The 20667-nt window shown below is 35.1% G+C and overlaps 1 protein-coding gene across 3 annotated transcripts; it reads right to left on the bottom strand.

The window, feature by feature from the left end:
* Positions 1 to 7976: 7976 nt before the first annotated feature.
* LOC141720410 (regulator of telomere elongation helicase 1 homolog) lies at positions 7977 to 20660 on the bottom strand. 3 transcript variants are annotated; one of them, XM_074522808.1, is made up of 23 exons: positions 20416 to 20660; positions 18762 to 18997; positions 17119 to 17267; positions 16449 to 16530; positions 16210 to 16357; positions 15859 to 16015; positions 15415 to 15591; positions 15150 to 15277; positions 15020 to 15065; positions 14080 to 14221; positions 13851 to 14005; positions 13579 to 13670; positions 13387 to 13491; positions 13217 to 13285; positions 13054 to 13140; positions 12802 to 12867; positions 12576 to 12691; positions 12023 to 12080; positions 11834 to 11951; positions 11098 to 11201; positions 10453 to 11001; positions 9438 to 9583; positions 7977 to 8400 (listed from the first exon to the last, which is right to left on the bottom strand). In XM_074522808.1, exons 1-23 carry the CDS (start codon positions 20515 to 20517, stop codon positions 8343 to 8345), a joined length of 3090 nt encoding a protein of 1029 aa, XP_074378909.1. In that variant the 5' UTR covers positions 20518 to 20660; the 3' UTR covers positions 7977 to 8342. The 3 variants fall into 3 exon arrangements, with proteins under 3 accessions (XP_074378909.1, XP_074378910.1, XP_074378911.1); XM_074522809.1 differs by lacking the exons at positions 18762 to 18997; positions 20416 to 20660 and having other exon boundaries at positions 16444 to 16530; positions 17119 to 17154; XM_074522810.1 differs by lacking the exons at positions 7977 to 8400; positions 9438 to 9583; positions 10453 to 11001 and adding an exon at positions 11479 to 11548.
* Positions 20661 to 20667: the final 7 nt, after the last annotated feature.

Here is a 20667-nt window from a genome sequence, read left to right as displayed (position 1 = left end):
ATTGTCCTACCGAAAGTCTTGCCAACTATAGGATTGTCATGCCAATTCAATTCTATTCGGTTGTTGATTAAAAAGAAGCAGAGAAGCAGCAACTCAATCCATCCAGAGAAAAGAAGTCAAGAACATACAGAGAGAAAAAGCAGCCAAATATTTCATCTTATCTGCTAATTCAAAGATCAAATTTCTAGCTTGTAAAGTTAAATCCAATCAACTAGAAATCATTCTCTTGTTCTTGTTTAACAATCTAGCGGATCAAAATCCCTAGAACTTAATCTCAAATCGCGTTTAGCATTTGATTCTAATTATTGCAAAAATAGAAAAAGTTCATGTCGAATTTATTCTAGATTTGTGATAATTGATTTGAGATTAATACCTTGTAATCGATACAGTTGTTGTAACACCTTTCAAGTTTAATAATATTTTTATTTAACTTGAATTTTGTTTCACATTTTTTATTCCGCATTTAATTCGATTATTCGGTGTTGTTTGTATTCAACCCCCCCTTTCTACAAACACATTGGGACCTAATAATTGTGGTGTCAGGCACCTGCTGCACATTACACTTGGAATTGTACTCTAGTAAGATGTGTACAAGTGTACTCCTGGTTGGTGAGTCAAAAGAGGAAGTCAATGCACCACAGTTCATGGACTTTGCAGCTGCAGATCTATTGGACTATGCAATCTCTTCTTCACAATCTCACTTCAGGTTGGTATGAACTAGTATACTGCTCAAGCAATCGTCAAGGACATGGTATGAGACTCTAACAGAAGTTGTAATTTTATATGAACTAGTAGAGTCGTCATAATTATGCAACATAACAATTAGTATCTAAAGTACTTGACAAGTATCGGTCAATGATATGTTGTTAACATTATGTTGCAGATATTTGTAAGTTTTTGACATGAATGAGAATTACTTAGACTTTACCCTAAGTGATCAATGTTTTATCAAAAACTCATTCATATTGAAAAACAAAATCAAACTTCTTTCTACATTAGTGATTTCTTATTTCATGTAAAATCTTTTGAAATCACTATTGTAAATCATTTTCTCTCTATTACCATATATTCTGTGTTACAGGTTCAGTCTCCAATGACTTTCTTTCATTGACAGTCATGAGGTTGAAAACCCACAACGTCTATCCCAGACTGTAAAGACAAACACAAAAACAGAACCAACCAACACTCTCTTACCACAAAATGTAGTATGAATGAGCGTGAGGGAGATAGTGCCTAGTGCACCACACAAGGAAGGTTCTGTAGTCAACCCAGTAGCTCTGTCTCCTACATAGATGAGTAGTATTTAAACTGAGACAACTGCTAGCCCCCATACATCTTCTCAAAAAGATGTAATGGCTGAAAAGGCACAAAAACAGTTACTAGATTCATTCTCTCAAAAGGGTGCGTCTATTGAAATTTGCCTGTCGGCCAAGGTATCCGATGTAGTGTCACCACTTCAAACATAAACAATTCTTGATGCACAAGGATAGGTTACACACACAAAGGATGAGTTGACGGAAACAAGAGTTTCAACCTTTAAGGTCAGATTCGATTGTTCAAGGTTCGTTAGTGGACCAATTGCCTTTACAGGTGTTAGGAGAGGATACTGATCCAAAAGCTATATGTCAGTGGTCAGTGTCTACCTCCCCAGGCTTAAATCCCCTGGATGCATCTGCGGATAGTGGATCTGACATAGGCGCAGATCGGCAACTTGTTGACAATGATTCAGATATTACCTGATGAGTCACAAGGAAATGTCTTCACAGGCATTAGAAGGGAACTTTGATCTTTATGCTAAATTCTTTGGATCATTGTTTACCTTCCCAGAATTCAAATCTGGAACCCTAAAAGGGAAACTAGCAACTTGTAAATTATGACTCAGATTCATCTGACGAGTTTAACAAGGATGGGGATTTGCGAACTCCCATTGCACCACCTGTGACCTCCTTAAGGATGGCTAAGGTGATTTTCCTTGCAGGTACAGCTGGATTATGGAGCTATGAGAGAAGAGTGATACACTTGTGAGAATGAGTGTAAACACGAGTGGAGAGAAAAGTGAAACACATGTGAGGTACACTAAACAGAATCACACACTCACAGTGAGGAAGAAAGAGAAACTACTTGTTATTTCTTTTCCAACCAAGTGAAATATGAGAACTCCTTCAGACGACGGCATACATTCCTTCTTTAAGGGGGAGATAAAAGCTTAAGTAATAGTTTGAAGGATTCCTCAACTAAGGGGGAGAAATAGCAGGGAGTAAGAAAAAGATCCTACTTGTACAGTACACCACACCATTGTTGTTTGTAACTACGGATCCTATTGTACGGGAGAGGTGGTAAACACAAGGTGATTTTCTAAGTAAGGGGAGGAGCTGTTTTCAAAAGGGGAGTACCATTGGCTTTTATCTGCGGATCCTATTGTACGGGAGAGGTGGTAAACGAAGGTGATCTTCTTTAATCAGTTGATTCTCATAGGGGGGGAAGCAAGAGAGATATGGGCTTCTCAACAGGAAATGTGGTTGTACAAATGAAGATGGAACTACTTGAAGATATGTTCAGTCTAGAGGAACATCTACTTAGAATCTGGAAAATGTTAAATCTCATCCAGAACTTTTCTGCTATTTACTTTGCATGTATGTTTATATCTTTTTCTTATTTGTTAGTTGAGTTATCCTCTAGGTATTTGTGTGTTATTGTCTAACAAACAAATAGGGGGAGATTGTAAGTCATATGTCATAGCCTATTTGTATATTCGAGGATTCAACTCAACTCAAATAAGAATGTAATAAGTAAATAGTGGATCGACCGTCAGAGAGATCTCGCAAAGTAATATCTGTCAAAGGATTCAGAACAAGGTTCATCTACAGACTTGAGGAGTTAATTCACTGGAAGAAGTTCAAGAAGTTGATCATGCCTCAGTGATATAAATCAAGATCGTGGATTTAATCAAGTGACAGAGATCTCGTCAGAGTATCATTAATTACAAGGATTTAATCTGAAGAAAATCAAAGCGTCAAAGTCAAGACATGAAGAAACGTCACGGAAGTTAGTCACTCATGAACCAGACAGTACATCGAGTGTCAACATTGAAGTGGTGGAATTGATTCATAATTTTCAGTGATTTTCAGAAGATCTGCAGAAGGATGGGTGCTGTTGAAGACTAGAATTAATTCTCTATTAATTAATTAAGTCATCTAATTTAATTAAGAAAATAAATTATATCTGCGAAGAATAATTTATTTATTAATTGAATTAATTGATTAATTAATTCTGAATTAATTTTAGGAATTTTCAGAATTTAAATTGGATTAAAATCTGCATTAAATCAACAAGACAATTGAAAATGAACTAGCATGACAATCAGGATTGTCATACCGATTGTCATGCTAGGTCATTTTCAATAGTCTCACCGAAAGTTACACTAGGAGGAGGATTGTCTTGCTAGTTCATTCTGATTGTCATGCTAGTTCATTCTGATTGTCATGCTAGTTCATTCAGATTGTCTTGCTAGTTCAATCCATTGTCCTACCGAAAGTCTTGCCAACTATAGGATTGTCATGCCAATTCAATTCTATTCGGTTGTTGATTAAAAAGAAGCAGAGAAGCAGCAACTCAATCCATCCAGAGAAAAGAAGTCAAGAACATACAGAGAGAAAAAGCAGCCAAATATTTCATCTTATCTGCTAATTCAAAGATCAAATTTCTAGCTTGTAAAGTTAAATCCAATCAACTAGAAATCATTCTCTTGTTCTTGTTTAACAATCTAGCGGATCAAAATCCCTAGAACTTAATCTCAAATCGCGTTTAGCATTTGATTCTAATTATTGCAAAAATAGAAAAAGTTCATGTCGAATTTATTCTAGATTTGTGATAATTGATTTGAGATTAATACCTTGTAATCGATACAGTTGTTGTAACACCTTTCAAGTTTAATAATATTTTTATTTAACTTGAATTTTGTTTCACATTTTTTATTCCGCATTTAATTCGATTATTCGGTGCTGTTTGTATTCAACCCCCCCTTTCTACAAACACATTGGGACCTAACAATTGTGGTGTCAGGCACCTGCTGCACATTACACTTGGAATTGTACTCTAGTAAGATGTGTACAAGTGTACTCCTGGTTGGTGAGTCAAAAGAGGAAGTCAATGCACCACAGTTCATGGACTTTGCAGCTGCAGATCTATTGGACTATGCAATCTCTTTATCACAATCTCACTTTAGGTTGGTATGAACTAGTATACTGCTCAAGCAATCGTCAAGGACATGGTATGACACTCTAACAGAAGTTGTAATTTTATATGAACTAGTAGAGTCGTCATAATTATGCAACATAACAATTAGTATCTAAAGTACTTGACAAGTATCGGTCAATGATATGTTGTTAACATTATGTTGCAGATATTTGTAAGCTTTTGACATGAATGAGAATTACTTAGACTTTACCCTAAGTGATCAATGTTTTATCAAAAACTCATTCATATTGAAAAACAAAATCAAACTTCTTTCTACATTAGTGATTTCTTATTTCATGTAAAATCTTTTGAAATCACTATTGTAAATCATTTTCTCTCTATTACCATATATTCTACAGGTTCAGTCTCCAATGACTTTCTTTCATTGACACGGTCCCAACTAGAGTTGGCCAGTTGGGCGGTCCGTGAGGGCCGGGCCGGGTTAAACACGGGTTGAGTTCGTGAAGCATGAACACTGAACCGGCACATAGAATTTACGAACCGGGCCGGGCCGGGCTCGAATAAAGAAAATAAGACTTATAAGCACTGAACTTCGCAAGCTCGCGTGCTTGTGCGAGTCGTGCGGGCCGAATTTGGCTCGCAGCTTTTAACGAATTATGCGGGCTTGAACCGGCCCGGTTCGGGCCGAATAATTCCAGGTTTCCGTACGAGCCGGTCCCGAACGGGCGGTTCAAACCCGCACAATTGCCGGCTCTACTCCCAACTGGAATGTACTCATTATAACTTAACTCCTCCAAAATATTTCTACTGGGGATATTCAAGGGAACTGCAGCAACTCTCGTGCAATCCTAAAATCATCATTCCCTGCAGTGTTGCGCACGAGAGTCATTCTTTTAAGTGAGGGGGAAGATGCAAGCAAGACCTTTGTTATAATAAGCTCAGCCCTCCAACCCAAAAAATTACGAAAGATTACATCTTGAAGTTGGTTAAGAGTTACGTCCTTCATATATTGCTCAGCTGTTAACGTTAAGTGCTGTCCATTGGCCAAGTTTTTGAGGTTACCACAATATAATTTACTCTTATTGCATTATCAATCAGGTTTTTATTCAAGCAAGTTAGGCCAGCTCAAAGCCTTAACAATTCTGGGCAACAAAACCACGTAGAAATCAACTGCCGGAGCATCGTTTCTGTAAAAATGAACGATAACAATTCCGGTCTTACAGGAAACCAAAATTAAAAATTAAAAGAAGAGAGTTACAAAATGTAAACAAATTGTAGTCGAGTATTGATCGGTACAAAAAATATATCTAAGATATCAGAGGCTCTAAAAACTCCGACAAGTATTAACAACCAGCATCAGAAAAAGTGCAAACTTCATTAAGATGCGAAAATAAAAGCAGCTGAAAGGAAAACTTTTGGATACTGCAAACTAAAGTGAGCACAAGGAAGAACTAGTTGCACCAACATATGAAACAAAGTTTCAGCTATTACTATTACTGCTCTCGCTTCTCTTACAGAATGTCGATATAAATCTTGTCAGTGTTAAAATATCCAAAAAATTACTCACTATAGCTTAACTCCAAAATATTTCTACCGGGGATTTTCTAGGGAACTGCAACAACTCTCGCCAACACTAAAATCTCTTTTAGGATCATCCACTCCAGTTTTGCTCACTAAAGTCATTCTTTTAAGTGAAGGGGAAGATGCGAGCAAAAGCTTTGTTAAAAGGAGCTCAGCCTTAGAACCCGAAAAATCATGAATGATTACATTTTGAAGTTGGTTTAGAGTTATGTCCGCACAACCTGGTGATTCCATGTATTGCTCAGCTGTTAACTTTATGTCGATGTAAGGACCCTGCGTAAAAAGAAATTAACATATACATAGCATCATAAGATGAAACCAAGAAAAATTTATCAGTTGGTGCCTCATCTAAGTTCCGGCAAAATATTAAAAATTATTAAGCAATTTAGTACTAACTCTCACCACTTCTATCTCAAGGCGTTCCAAAATGGGCATACTTCTGAGCAAGCAAAAGGCATTTGAAATCACATTTGAATCGTTAAATGTAACATGATATAGTTTCAGTGTTTTTAAGTTCTCCATTATTGAGGTGAGATGATTGTGTAAAGTTAAGCCTGGATCCAAGAACTATATATAAATAAGTTAGAATGCGAGAGACTTAAATGAATTGAAAGAAGCCAAGAAATCTAATTTGGTAAACTTTCACTTTACCGCAAGGCTGAGGGCTTCAACTCCAAATGTTTCCATGCTAGGCATATTGCCAAGAAGCCTCCGTAGGTTGAAGCTTTTCCTTATGTTGTTCCATGGGTTGTAATCCAGAGCATAACAGTTCTCCATCTTCGCACTTCTTTTAATATGGAAGTATTTGATATTTTTACCGTGATTTGTAAGTTGGCTGTCCAGATGTTCGATTCCAGCACAATAATACAATATAAAGTACTGTACTTGAGTCCCAAATGACATATCGGTAGTGAAAACGACATGCTGAAGGAAAATTGCTGTAAGATTACTAAATCCTCTAAATTGAAGGGGTGGATTCAGTTTCCAGTTGAGGAGAACTAAATAAGCTAAATCCGAACAAGAAAAAAAATAAGAGGGCAAATCCTCGACCTCATTCTAAGCTGAATTACGAAGCTCTAAAATCTTAACCCTTTTCTCGGGCAATTGCTTGATCCACAAACAGGGATAGGGAGTGTCACCAAGATGCACATCAGCCGGAATGTACAAAGAAAATTCCAAGATAGGGCCAACATGAGCTAAGAGGATCGAATTGACAACTCCAAGATATCGAGTTTGGGCTGCTTTTTCATTCTTCATAGAGGATGTCAATTGATTCATAAACTGCTCTACGAGAAGTATATTCGGATAGGTTTCCCATATATTCTTCCAAGTTTTCGACAGTATACATGTTCTTGCAGCATCTCTTATTAGCATGCAATCTAGTATATCATCTATTAAGTGTCTCGGCAAATTGCTGATCCTATCCTCAGTACTTTGATTAGCACCAGGGATCATCTTCTCAACTAGATAATTAAACAGGTTATCAACAAGAGTAATAACTGGAACAAAAAATCGACTTTCAGTCCCTATCTTGATTGGTTGTTCACATAGCATAGCTTATGTATAAGCACACAAAATTATATACTCAAAGTCAGTCAGTCAATCAATCAACCGTATCCAGTAAATACCGTAATATTGGGAAGGCACCTGTTAGTAATGGAATAGGGAATTCAAGCAGAAGTTAAAGAGACTCCTGGTAGTCTGGGAAGTGCAGAGCCCCAGAGATTGATGAAGTGTAACTAAATACGGGTGCTATTTCTAGGTCAAAAGACTATTGTTTCATAAAAGTCAAACATCAGAATAGTCAACTATTATGGCCCCATCTCAAAATACATTGACCGCTTAGTAAAATTTTTAATTTTTAATTTTTTTTGTAAATAAAAATTTAAGTTACATATTTTTTTTCAGAAAAAAAAAATTTGAAAATTAAATTTAAACTATGCAGTCAAAACACTTAAAAATGAATGCAGAAAAATCAAGCGACTATTAAAAAGAAACCGATGGAGTAAGTATTTAAAAACGGGAGTCACCAGCTTGTTTGGTTTATCCAACTTTGTTTTAATAATACAGAAACTTTCTGCATAATTAAATACTAAAATTTATAATTTTGGTACATTTTGATTGGTGCGATTGTTGTTGTGCCCATGGGCACACCACAGACAAACCGTATATTTAAAAGTACAATTTCAATATCCGTGTAAAAGTTACAACAAATATTAATCAAACCAATTTTTTGCTCAAGCAGGTTAAACCAGCAAAGCCTCAAACAATTTTGGGCAGCAAAACCAAAATTAAAAAGAAAAAAAGCTGTTACAAACTGTGGTTTGAGTATTCTTTGACAAATAGATCTACGATAGAGGTTCTAAAAACGTCTACAACTACAAGTTACAAGTATATCATACAAAGGGTATGCAGTTAGTTTTCATTTGACAACAAGCCTCAGAAAAACTGCAAAGCTTTATCTAAATGCGAAAGCCATGCCAAAGGGACTTGCACTAGAGTAACCAAATTGAGAAAAATTGCCACCGCATATGTGAAATGTTCCTCCTTTACAATCTCGACATCTACTCGAGATACAGCTCGTACAAATGTTGATATTTTGCAGGGACATATTCCTTGAATCTGCAGTTATGATTAGATTTGAAAATTTAGAACCAATCAAGCTACATTCTCATACGCTCAAGTACTGAAAAGTAGAAACAAGACAATACATTCATAATAGGTAAAAGGGACAAAATAGATTATAAACTTCATGTGATTTTTTTCAGCTCCCAAGTTGGTCAGTCGCAAATAATAAACCCAATCAACTTCATAGCCATATATAATAAATATTTTGCAGTACATGTAAACATAAATAAAAATATAATTTCGAAAAAACAACTACAGTAACAAGGATCACACAAGAACAACAAATGATAAACTTGGGTGCGATGCACCATCTCAAGTAATTGAATGTTCCACTTCCTGCAAAAATTATTGCAGTGAAGGCAGAACAATCTATTGAAAAAGTAACTAATTCCCTATATGCTATATATAAACATATCTGCATGAAATTTTAATTGTTAAGAAATTTTAAATTTCAGCAACCCTTGTGAGTTAAAATTCCAACCATTTATCAGGATACTCCCAGTTATGATGCCTACTAATGTTATTTTTACAAATTGGGAAAAAGGCAATAGTTATTAGAGTAAAAAGTAAGAATAAATTTAGCAGGTATATAAATGACAGGATCCAAGTTTTAGGATGGGAAAGACTCGAGACATATCTATGACCTATACATCCAGGGAGTTACCTGGCTAGGTGGCCCAAATTTTGAAAAGATGGCCACAGAGTTCTTGTCACACAGTAGGCAACTTACTGCAAGATTAAGAGCCTGTCCGGTAACTTAATATTTAAGTTCAAATCAACTTGTTGGGTCAGTTTAAGCTATGACTTAAATGTTAAAACTCACTTACAAGGTGGTGGAAAAAACTTGTAACTTATACATTATCAATTGAGCTTTCCAAACAAATAATATTAAAAGTTATTTCAACTTCCAAGTTAGTAAAATTTGAAGTAAAAAACAATTTTTTTCAAGGCAGATAAGCCCTTATATATGCAAAAAATTACCGTATTTCATTTTTTTTGCATAGATGATGATGGACAACCAACATCCATACCTTTGAAGAAGTGGAAGTCTATCTGGTGCAGAGAATAATTTAGCAATTGATTGCAAACATTGGCTGGCCTTCTCTGCTTTAGACTTCAGTGCCCTCATAAAACCCACAAATTCTTTGTATTCTGTATCAGTAAGCTTCTCTTTGACCTGCAGAGTTTGTGGACTACTTGGCTCAGTTGATCATTCTTAGATTCAAAAAAGGGGCACTTACCTTGACTCTCCAAATATATTAATAGAAAAAAATAAGTTTATTAGATATTGACATATTGTAAACTTTTTATGGGCAAAAAGAAAAAAGATTGCTCAGAAAGATCTGCAAGTGTGCATATAACCAAAATAACACCTTGAAATGAATATGAATTTCACCCAGCGAAGAGAAAAAACATTCAACTCGGCAATAGGAATGTAACTGCGCAAATTGAACTATCAGGCTAGAGCTCCACTAAAAGGTCCAGGCTCTAGCTTAAACTCAAGTTAGAGTGTTAGACCGACCAATATATTTGAAGCTCGAAGCTCGGCTCGAAAAATGTTCGATTAGCTCGAGCTGGATCTGGATCCATTCCCCAGCCTTTTCAATTTTGCCCTCATACCAGTGTTGACGGATATGACATGGGTGTGGGTATTGGATTTGATTCGGATCCTTCATATGAAAGCCGGATACTTTAACTTCAAGCAATCTAGTTCAAAATAATATACAAGGTTTCACAACAACTTGTTTTGGGAGAGAGATGTCTATGAATTACTATGTCCATGTTCTTTTTATGATTTATGCTATAATTTGACATAAACAATTTTTTATATGTTTTTTCAATACGTAGAAGACACCTAATTTACAAATGTAAATACAAAAAAGTAGGCATAATTTCTTATGTGCCAAATCCCCACATCTTGTCCAATTTCGGATCCGTATCCACAAATCCTAAGTTTTTAGAGACCAGAAGCAGAAACACTAGAAGTACGTAGATGTAGAGTAAGTATCTTGTCAGCATTATTACTGATCTACTAAAGTAATTCACCTGGCTGAGAAAAGTAGATCCCTTTTTTTCCTCGTCATCACAAGGTTTAGATCTGGAAACAGCACCGTGGTTGTCGTGACTACTTATCTGCAAATTCCCTTTATTTGCAGTAACTGGTATTGATAAACCATCATGAGCATTATGCATAGTCTCGGAATTCTCCGACCTCTCTTGTTTAACCGAAAAATTGCGTTTTAATGAATAACTGACGGCAGACTGATTTTCCTGGAAGTTATTAGGCTGACAGAGATCCTCAGTTTTTACTAATTTGGTTTTCTTTAAAGAGCACGAAGATAATATTCCTTTCCCTCGTTTATCATTTTGAAATTCATCTTCGGACAAATCAACTACCATATGCTCGCTCTTATCCAAATTTCTCTTGCCAACAACTGAATTTTTTTTCTCAGTCTGCAAAAGATTACTCGAGTATCTCATGGTAGAGATAAAATCCCTGCAGCGATTAGCAGGGGGTATTACCCTGACCTGATCAGGCAAGTTTTGCATCTTCAAATCAGTCAAAGTAGATGACGGCTCAGAGCATGTTGAGCCCTGCAGAAACAATGTGCAAGCCAAGTGAAAATAACTGAAACGAACATAAAAATTGTCCAATTTTAAGAGTGATCAAAACAATTATTTTTTATTTACCATAGGTGCAAGAAAACTGTTGAGAAGTTTGTCCATTGACTTGATGCTATCCTGCCTTTTTATATTCTCTGCGGACTTGATGCTATCCTGCCTTTTTACATTCTCTGCGGAAAGTATAAATATAATTAAGATATAATGAGATACCAAATATTATTTTTTATTAAGTAATTTCTGATTTTCCAAATATTATTTTTTGAATTGGAAATTAAAATAAATATAATGAGATAGGTACTGGTCAGATATGCTTCCAAAATGGGCAAGGAAATATAAGCACAAAGGTACCCCCACACACACAAGAATTCTTCATTTTAAAATTAACAAGATTGGATAACTTTCCAACCCAAAAATTAAAAAAGAACTATGAAGGATCAGGGAATAGACCAGTGGTAGAAAATTGCTCCCTGACCCCGTGCAGCACATGTCAAGAGTTCCGTCTTCCTCATCTTCCAGCCTGCTTAATATCCCTCTCCCCATATAAATATAGTAAAATATAAAGACAGATTCAAATTACTCTTTGCATACCTCCCAATATGCATAAACATTAATATTATCCAGTTCTGGCCAGTAGCCTTTAAATATATCTACTGCAAGTCGGCCATCATTTTATTACTTAATAGTTTTAGCTATTCCTAAACATAAGAACAAAAAGATAACCCCATGATAATGATTATCAGGATCTACAAACATGTTTTTAATAAATATGAGTTTCATAAGAAATACATAACGGAATCAATACCATTAATGGATAGGTAATCTTCAGTATGCGACAGCTGCAACAGTGTAGATTTACGACTTTTGCCATCTCGGAAAAACCGAGTCAATGTGAAAACTACATCTCCAAACTTGGAATAACACTGCACAGATAAAGACACACATGAGCGGAGGCTTCGTTGCACATATCATAGAATAAAATCCAAATCCAAACCTTGATATGAGGCTGTATCCAGACTGATATTTGGGACTGACGATTTGAATGTGTGAACCTGCTTATGGCGCATGGTAAAATGATGAGATGAAAAAAAATAGTAAATGTTAAAGTTATTTAGAATCAAGTACCCACCCAGAATAAGTGCAAACAAAACCACACAGCACCAATAGGCGTTAAAATGTAAGCAACAATGTCTATATTCAATTACTTACAGCAAGCAAAATAACAATCACTGATTATATATGAAAACAGTTGAGGTATAATTTAATCATTTAGTAGAACATCGTATGGTAAGCTAACTCCGGCACTAAACAATATAACTATCAGTTCTTATTCAGCGCTGAAGCCTTAAACCCAGTAAAACTAGACATCTTATTGCACCATTAAGTAAATGATGCTCTAACTGAAAGATATACAAAAAAATGACCCCTATATGTCTTAAGAAACTCAGTAGAGCAATATATATAACTACAATGTAACTAGTTGTATAATCTAACCAACTTTAAGAAGTTGCAATTTCAATAGATATATGGAGTTTCGTATTAAAGACCTTTCATCACAAAAAATGATTGCTCCGTAATCATGGCGATGACGAATGACACGACCAACTGCCTGATTAATAGCACGTGATGCTTGTTGATTATACCATTCTTCTCCAGTCAAAAGCTGTAATTAATAGACATATACTTTCATAAAACATACAAATTTCAAAAGTAACCTATAACTGCTGAAAATCAGATATTATTTCAAAAGATATCAGACTATCTGAGTCCTACCTTACATCCTGTCCTCAGTGGCACTGCCAATGCCTTCTCATCCAAGAATTCACGTTTTAGACGAACCTGTCAAAAGTCATAAAGCTTATACTGTTAAGCAATGCCCCTGACAATATACTACAGCTCAAAATCATAAAGATTTGTCGAAAATGATATTTAATGCATCTCTTCCTAATTCCTATTACATAATAGATCAAATCTGTTGTATACACTGAATTCTTTAAAAATAAGGGGACAATTTCGGAAACGAACCTTAGGATCAGTTAGTGTTGCAAATGGCATACCAAGGACAACAACAGCTCTCCCAGCATGATCAGCAAAGTCCAAACCCTCACTAACCTATTAAATTATATATTATACATGTCAAAAGAATAAACAGTTAAATAAAGAAAGTGCGGTGTTACCAAAAACATACCTTACCACGGCAGACCGCAAAAAAAACTGAACCAGAACATGACGAATCTTTTAATTTAGCCATATAATCCTGCACAAAAAATAGTGTTGCTTAGGTTTAAAGTAAAAACAATGTTGAGATGGTAAGAAATTAATAGAGACTGTATCTCCAATTTACAATATGGTACTCACATCAATTGCTGTAGGAAACAATGAAGCTTGTCTAGGCTCAATAACAGGTAGCTTATGTTTGCAGATTCTTTCCCAGATAGTAGAGTTAGTAGAATTTGGATTATTCTGCAAGATATGGAGCATGATCTGTTACACACTGAAACTGAATGCGAACACATGCCAAAGCTTCGTCAGTTTTGTAAGGTAACTTACAGTATTCTTCCAATACGCAATCAATTTGTCCAAGAGGTAGTAAGACGGAAAGAATATTAGCAGGCCATCGGGCACAATTCGAGCAAAATTAACTGTGAAACGATTTTCAGAAGTCAGTGAAACCATCATCCCCACCAAATACACTACACTAGGTAAAAAAACTAAATATAAAGAGACTTTAAGTTTAAGGTGCCTCGGTTCAGATTAAAATATACTATTAATGATATACATATATGAGGATTACAGATCCTGTAATTAATCAAACTGCCTACCAATCGCATTGCCAAGTTCCAGCTTGTATTCTGGAGAATCACGATTACGATAAGAAGAATTAAACGAAAAACCAGATGGACCCGCAGGAACAACACCAGCCCAAATCTGACTGTCTGATATAACATGTGGGTTCTCCAAACGTATCGGAAAATCTCTACAAAAGGGTAAATAACTATAAGTTATAACGCGAAGTTAATATTAAGTATATCAATGTGTGCAGGTACTTACAACTTCAGTTCTTCAGCAAATGATTCCATAGGAGATAACGTGCCAGATGTCAAAATGATGGATCCCACGCCTAATTTTGAGAACTCTTCCATCGCAATACCCGGATTGAAGCACCACCAACTTAAGGTTCTAGATGGCTTGCCTGCAACACCAGAAACTATGAATATGTTAGTAAATCTTTAGTTTCAATTACACATACCAATCTCTTTAGGGGCTTTATCAGATAAAAGTAATAAAATTAAAATGTAAATCATCTGCAGTGTTTATGAAACAAAATCCGTGTATATTTAAATATAATTATCAATACCAGGTCTAGATAAGAGATGCATTAGTTCAGCATTGATCTAAAGAAAGTAAACTATTTACTCCACATAATAAGGACTTTGTTTGCTGTAAATCAAAAGTACTGGCAAGTTTTTACAGATGAGATATCTAAAATACATCTAAATAGTGGTTATCTAATCCTCTTGTTAAGTTTCAGGATGGAGTTATTTCCTGCAAAACTTTGGACTACAAAAAGAAACCCATCGCACTTGTTTGTTTATCTGGGTATGATATGGACAGCTCATGAAACTGTGATTATATGACAATCAGGTATTCTTTCACATTAGAAATTATCAAGGATAAGATATACACATATCTGAAATATACTATCCCCGTGATGGATATTGACATTATTACTTCAATCTTGCATTAAAATTAAAATAACTCCATGGCATTTGTATACTTGAGTTTGCCAGTGTTTAGTTCTTGACTTCTTGGTTTCAGTTCCACAAGTCACCAACTGCTGGTCAGCAGCATGCTTGAATTATGAATTAACTCCAAGGGCATTCCGCAAATAGTGCATATGGTATTTGTTACAACAGAAAGTAGAAATTGCCATATACTATGATAAAAAAAATTGAATATCATTCTTGTACCATAGGAAAAAAGATATTACCTCCAAAAGTTTCTGAAGCACTAGACTGCACTTCCTGAACATGAACCTGCTTACGCACGACGTTAGAAAAACCATTCTCAAGCAAATAACATGACACGAAGCATTTAACTAAACAATTTTCGAAACTTACACGGTAGTAGTTAGCATGAGCTGTTCCACCGTCTTTAAAGATCAATTTGAGAATGTTACCAATACTCTCTAGCCTACACACAGCTCCCTTTGTCTTGTTCTGGACTCCTTTATCAGTTGTACTTGCATCTGAAGCAAAGAGGGGCTAAAAATTTATTGAAAGCTTAGAAAATAACTTAGAGCACAAATGAAAAAACAAAAGAGCAAATCCACACTAATAACTGAACATGAATAAAATTAGTGAAAGAAAAGTACATAACAGGCACCTTCCTCAAGAAGCAGAGCCGCTTCCTCAATTATATCAACAAGCATGGAGGAAGTCTTATGTGTGACATTTAGATCAGCGAGTAGGTCATAAATATATGGTCCAGGCTTTGTGAACCCCGCTTCTTTGGAATTGATTTCAATTTCAGAAATCCGCTTTTCAAGCTTCAAAAGAAGTGCTGCAATCCATGATAAGGAGTAAAAATTACATTTACTAATGGAACATGAGTTTTTTCTTTAGTAATATAGTATCATGAAGAACCAATCATATATTCACATTCAATAAAGATTCATTGTGTGGAAACCCTCACTCATTCAATGTTATTGTGAAAATTATACTCGAACAAAAGGTAATTTCAAAGAGTAATAACAATAATCTTAGTGAATGCGCGGGATGAGTAAACTTGACAAATTATCTTTCTACTGTATGAAAAGATATTATTTACCTCTGAGAATAGCAAAATTATCTGGATTGCATGACTTGTCATTTGAATTATCCCTCCTCATAACAGAAAGGTCTACACAATTTTTTGCTTCAGAAATGCAAGCTGTCAGAAGCGTTGAAGACAAATCAAACGAGGCAGCATCTGCACATAAACTTTCCTGAAGTATTGTAGGACAAATGAACTAAATAAATAAAACATCAGAACGAAACCAGGTCATGAAACAAAATGCACGTATATCACACACCTAACTCCTACATATGATCTTCACTGTACATGGTAGAATAGTCGAAAAACACCAATTACATGATTTATTGTGGAGAGAAATTACAAATTACATGAATCTCTACTTACCAAGTTGTGAGCTTCATCAAATATGAGGATACTATTGTTCCACTCGATGGTTAAAGATCGTCTGTTTCCGGGATCAATAAGATAATTATAAGGTGCAAATAATATGTCAACAACCTTGTGAAGATCGCGAGACATGTAATACGGGCACCTGAATATCGGTACAAGATTAAAACCTACCGTAAGCACATCTTATGGATAAAATAGTAAATAAATACAAAAAGTAATAGGAAAAACCTTACGCTCCAGAGGTTTTTCCATAGTTGACCAAGTCCTCGATGTCAATAGGCTCTTCTCCCAAATCTGGATTATTTGTCATGAATTCTACAATGCAAAATGTGTAAGCAAAAAACTATATGCAACGAAAACTTTTCAAAAGTATATATATGCTTCTAGTTCCTCTATGCTTTAGTACTTTACTATGTCAAGCGCGAGCGCGCACACACGGCTTTATGCAATGCCAATGAGTAAAAGAACATTAAGTTTCTTTAAAAAAATGTTTGTATCCTTAATATTTAGTTATTACATTGATAATATGTGATAATTACTAAATACAAAGATGTTTAACTTGGCTTCAAAGATTGCCACTAATAAAAACAGAGCAGAAGAAGATGAGTATAATTGCACATAAAAGAATACCTAGATCTGTTGTATAAAATGCTTTCACAACATGTCAGGCTTTTAGTAATCATCTAAAATTTCCAAAGAAATGATAATTATTTATAAATAGCATTACATGTCATGAATTCGAGGAAATCAGGGTCAAAAATCGTGTAAGCTAGATGTCTTCCTTTTATGTAAAAGAAGCAAATAAAGTATAGTACACAGGCCTATTCTCCTACCAATCTATTTCTTACTGGTATCATAGTTAAGGTAAAAGACATCGTCTGCCCATCAACCTAACATATTTACCTGCAACGCGAGGAAAATGGGCACAATATCGTTTCTGACGCTTTTTACAAAGTGCATGGCAAGCATTTGTCTGTGCTCTTCCACGAAGTGAGCTAACTTCTTCATGAATACACAACTGCTCACGAGATCCCAGCACGACCATTTTTGGCCTGCAATTAACTTATTACATGTCACATTATTATACAAGAAATAAAGGAAATGATTCCCACTAAGCAATGACACGTGTTATACAATATCCCTTGTTACAGTCCACACACTTAAGTTGAACACTTACACCAAGTCACTATACTACAAAAATGTTTAATAAACCAAACCTTTCAACAAAAAACTGAGACAGCTACGGGGCCAACAAGTTCACCAAAATTATACATAGAATTTTGGCAAATCACAATGTAGTAGAAGTGAATAGATAGAAAAACAAATTACCGAGAGTAAAAGAAAAACCACAACACAAATCAACATACTGCAAAGGAGCAAGTAAACAAAGCACTGTACTATTAAGAACCTTTGCTAAATTCTTTAAACATCTATATTAGTTATGTTTTAAAATGTTAGAGAGAAAAATTAACACGTTCACAAAATTGGTAATCAAGTTAGTATCCTATGCTCCATATTAAAGCACCCACAGACATGCTGCTAGGACTTCGATACTACACACACACACACACATCTACGCGTAATATTTATTCATAAAGAGTAAAAGAAATTTAGATGTTAATGCAAGTCATGTAAGTAAGGCCCACAACCAAATAATTTAATTTTCTAATTACCCAAGAAGAAGATCTCAACTATAAAGGAAACAGATTACTATTTGTCTCTACAGTAGTATTTCTTTCCCTAGCCAAAACAAGGAAGATAGTGGTTAAAAAACTTGATCCCAAGTCTCTGCCATAGTTTTTCTTTGAACCAAACAAGCAAGATAGAGGTTGGAAAAATCTTGTTTAATATACGCACATGGACACGGAACAATGCACATAAGTAACTAAAAATCAATCACCTACAAAACTGATAACAGTAAGAAGATCAATATTTTACAGGAACTTTTCAGCAAATAACAATATGTAAATCTGGAAGTGAGAATTAGGTAAAATAGTCTACTTCACAAGTTTCCTTGCATTTTTGTAGTTGGAACTTGGAGCTTAGATGTATCTTATAGGAAGGTTTGGTATTTTTGTGGCACTAGATGATGGAAGAGACAAAAAGAAAAAAATAATAGATGGAAAGTAGAAGAGAAACTCAAGAAATCGAACACTAATGTAATCAAGCTTAGAAGATTCAGCAACAGTCTGTTAATAAGGACTGGTCACATTATAAATTATGTTTATGAAAGTTTTAAAAACGCGATTAATAATATATAAAGATTGTTTTAGTTAGGGAGAGGCAGCAAGGATTAGCATTCATACTTGTTTGTTTTATTCTCGTAAAATTTCAAAGTGATCCTCCTTTTACTTCTAGTATGTTAAAGTCAACCCCATTATGTAGAATATGACTTTGCTTATCACTAGTAGAATTTAATTTGAAAAATAGAAGTATCTAAAAGAACAAACAGTGTGTTATGATCTAAAACCTAGGGAACAGTTGTAATTATTAAAATAAGAACGAATGAGCCGATCAATTGAAAAGAATTTGTCAACAGCTCTCACCTGTAATTGCTTCTCTTTAATTCTTTGATCACCTGCCGAAGCTGGCTGTGTGTGCGTGAGGTGTATATTATTGTGGGTAGCTTTGGGGCATCAGACTGTGATGACATATCTTGACTTCTCCTCGAACTCTTACCCGTTGAAAATCCACCTAAACTTTTCCTCCACGCCAATGTAGCGCAAAGGAGGCACAAGGTTTTTCCAGTTCCAGTAGGACTCTCCAACAATGCATTACACCTCTGGATTGTCAAAAGCAAGTGCAGCCATTGTACATAAATATATTATAAACAACAAAAAATGATGAAGAAACAAAGCTTAATAACACGATTATTACTACAGATAACAACAGCAGACTAGTATAATTCAGTATTTATTAAGATTTATGTAGTTAAGTACATAAGACAGATTCAAAATGATTTTTACATACTAATTACAGAAATTGTGTAGAAATACGCACTCAGTATTAATACGCATACAAGACTTGTCTGCCCTACTCATTCTGCCTGCCACTATACATAGTCTTCCATTGTTTATTTACTAAATAAACAAATGCAGAGAGCATCAACATGTTTTATATAACAGACTTACAACGTTTTAGTTCCTAATTAAATCCCTAATTCCAATCACCTCGAGCATCACAAAACTAGCATATGTCTGCCTAATAACAAATTATAAACACGCGATGTCAGATATGTGTCACATATAGTCCTTCTCTATTAACTATTCGAGCTCAATCGCACAATTAAATTTACATATAAATAAAAATGTACATCAAAAGCCACAAAATTAGCATTTTCCTAAAAACAAATTATAAACACACAATGCGTGTGCCACATATACTCCCACTCGTGTTAACTATTCAACCTCAATCGCGCTACTAAACTTACAGAGTAATCAAAATGTACATCAAACACTGCAAAATAATATATCGAATTCGCTAATCCAATCCAAATCCAAGGAATTCCATTACTCAAAGCTACGGAATAATTTTATGAAACAACTTAATTGACTACCTCAACAAGTTAACTAATTACCAAAATGTAAATTACGATTTCAGGCTCCCAATCCGTGCCATTCCTTCGAAACTACGGTATATATTTACGAAACAGCTTAATTGGCTACCGAAACAAGTTCATTAGCTACCGGAACATAAATCACGAAACTAATCTATACTTCCTCTTTACTGACTTTTCAAGCTCAATCACGCTCCTAATTGACACGGTAATGAAAATGTACATCAAACACCGCAAAAAAAAACCGAAACCCCTAATCCAGTCCCAATCGTGCCATTCCTTCGAAACTACGGTACATATTCATGAAACAGCTTAATTTACTACCAAAACAAGTCATAAATCACGAAACTGATCTATACTTCCTATTTACTGACTTTTCAAGCTCAATCACGCTCCTAAATTGACACAGTAATCAAAATGTAAATCAAACACCGCAAAATAAAATCGAAACCGCTAATCCAGTCCCAATCCGTGACATCCCTCCGAAACTACGGTATATATTCACGAAACAGCTCAATTGACTACCGAAACAAGTTAATTGACATAAATTACGAAACTGATACATTTATTTACAGTAACAGAATGATTAAATTAATCGAAAACATCGAAACGAAGATAGGGAGCATATATACACATATACATACATTTTGAAGCGATTCGATGACTTTTTCCATGTAAATAAGCTGGCAATCGTAGGCTTGGAAAGGGAAATCAACATCTAAACCCCTAATTTTGTATGTCGGCATCTGTTTTTGTGTGTATATCTATCAATTTGTGTGTATTGACTTGAATTGAAGTGAACTGTTGTTTTGTTAGGAACAAACCCTAGAAATGGTGAGAAGTGTCTGCGACACGCTTTCGCTTCCCGCCATTTATCTTTCGTGTTCTGAATTTTA

This window comes from Apium graveolens, chromosome 4 (assembly GCF_009905375.1).
Source record: "Apium graveolens cultivar Ventura chromosome 4, ASM990537v1, whole genome shotgun sequence".
Classification (NCBI taxonomy): Eukaryota; Viridiplantae; Streptophyta; class Magnoliopsida; order Apiales; family Apiaceae; genus Apium; species Apium graveolens.
Note: the sequence above shows the minus strand (reverse complement) of the source record. Positions and strands in the feature narration are given on the sequence as shown.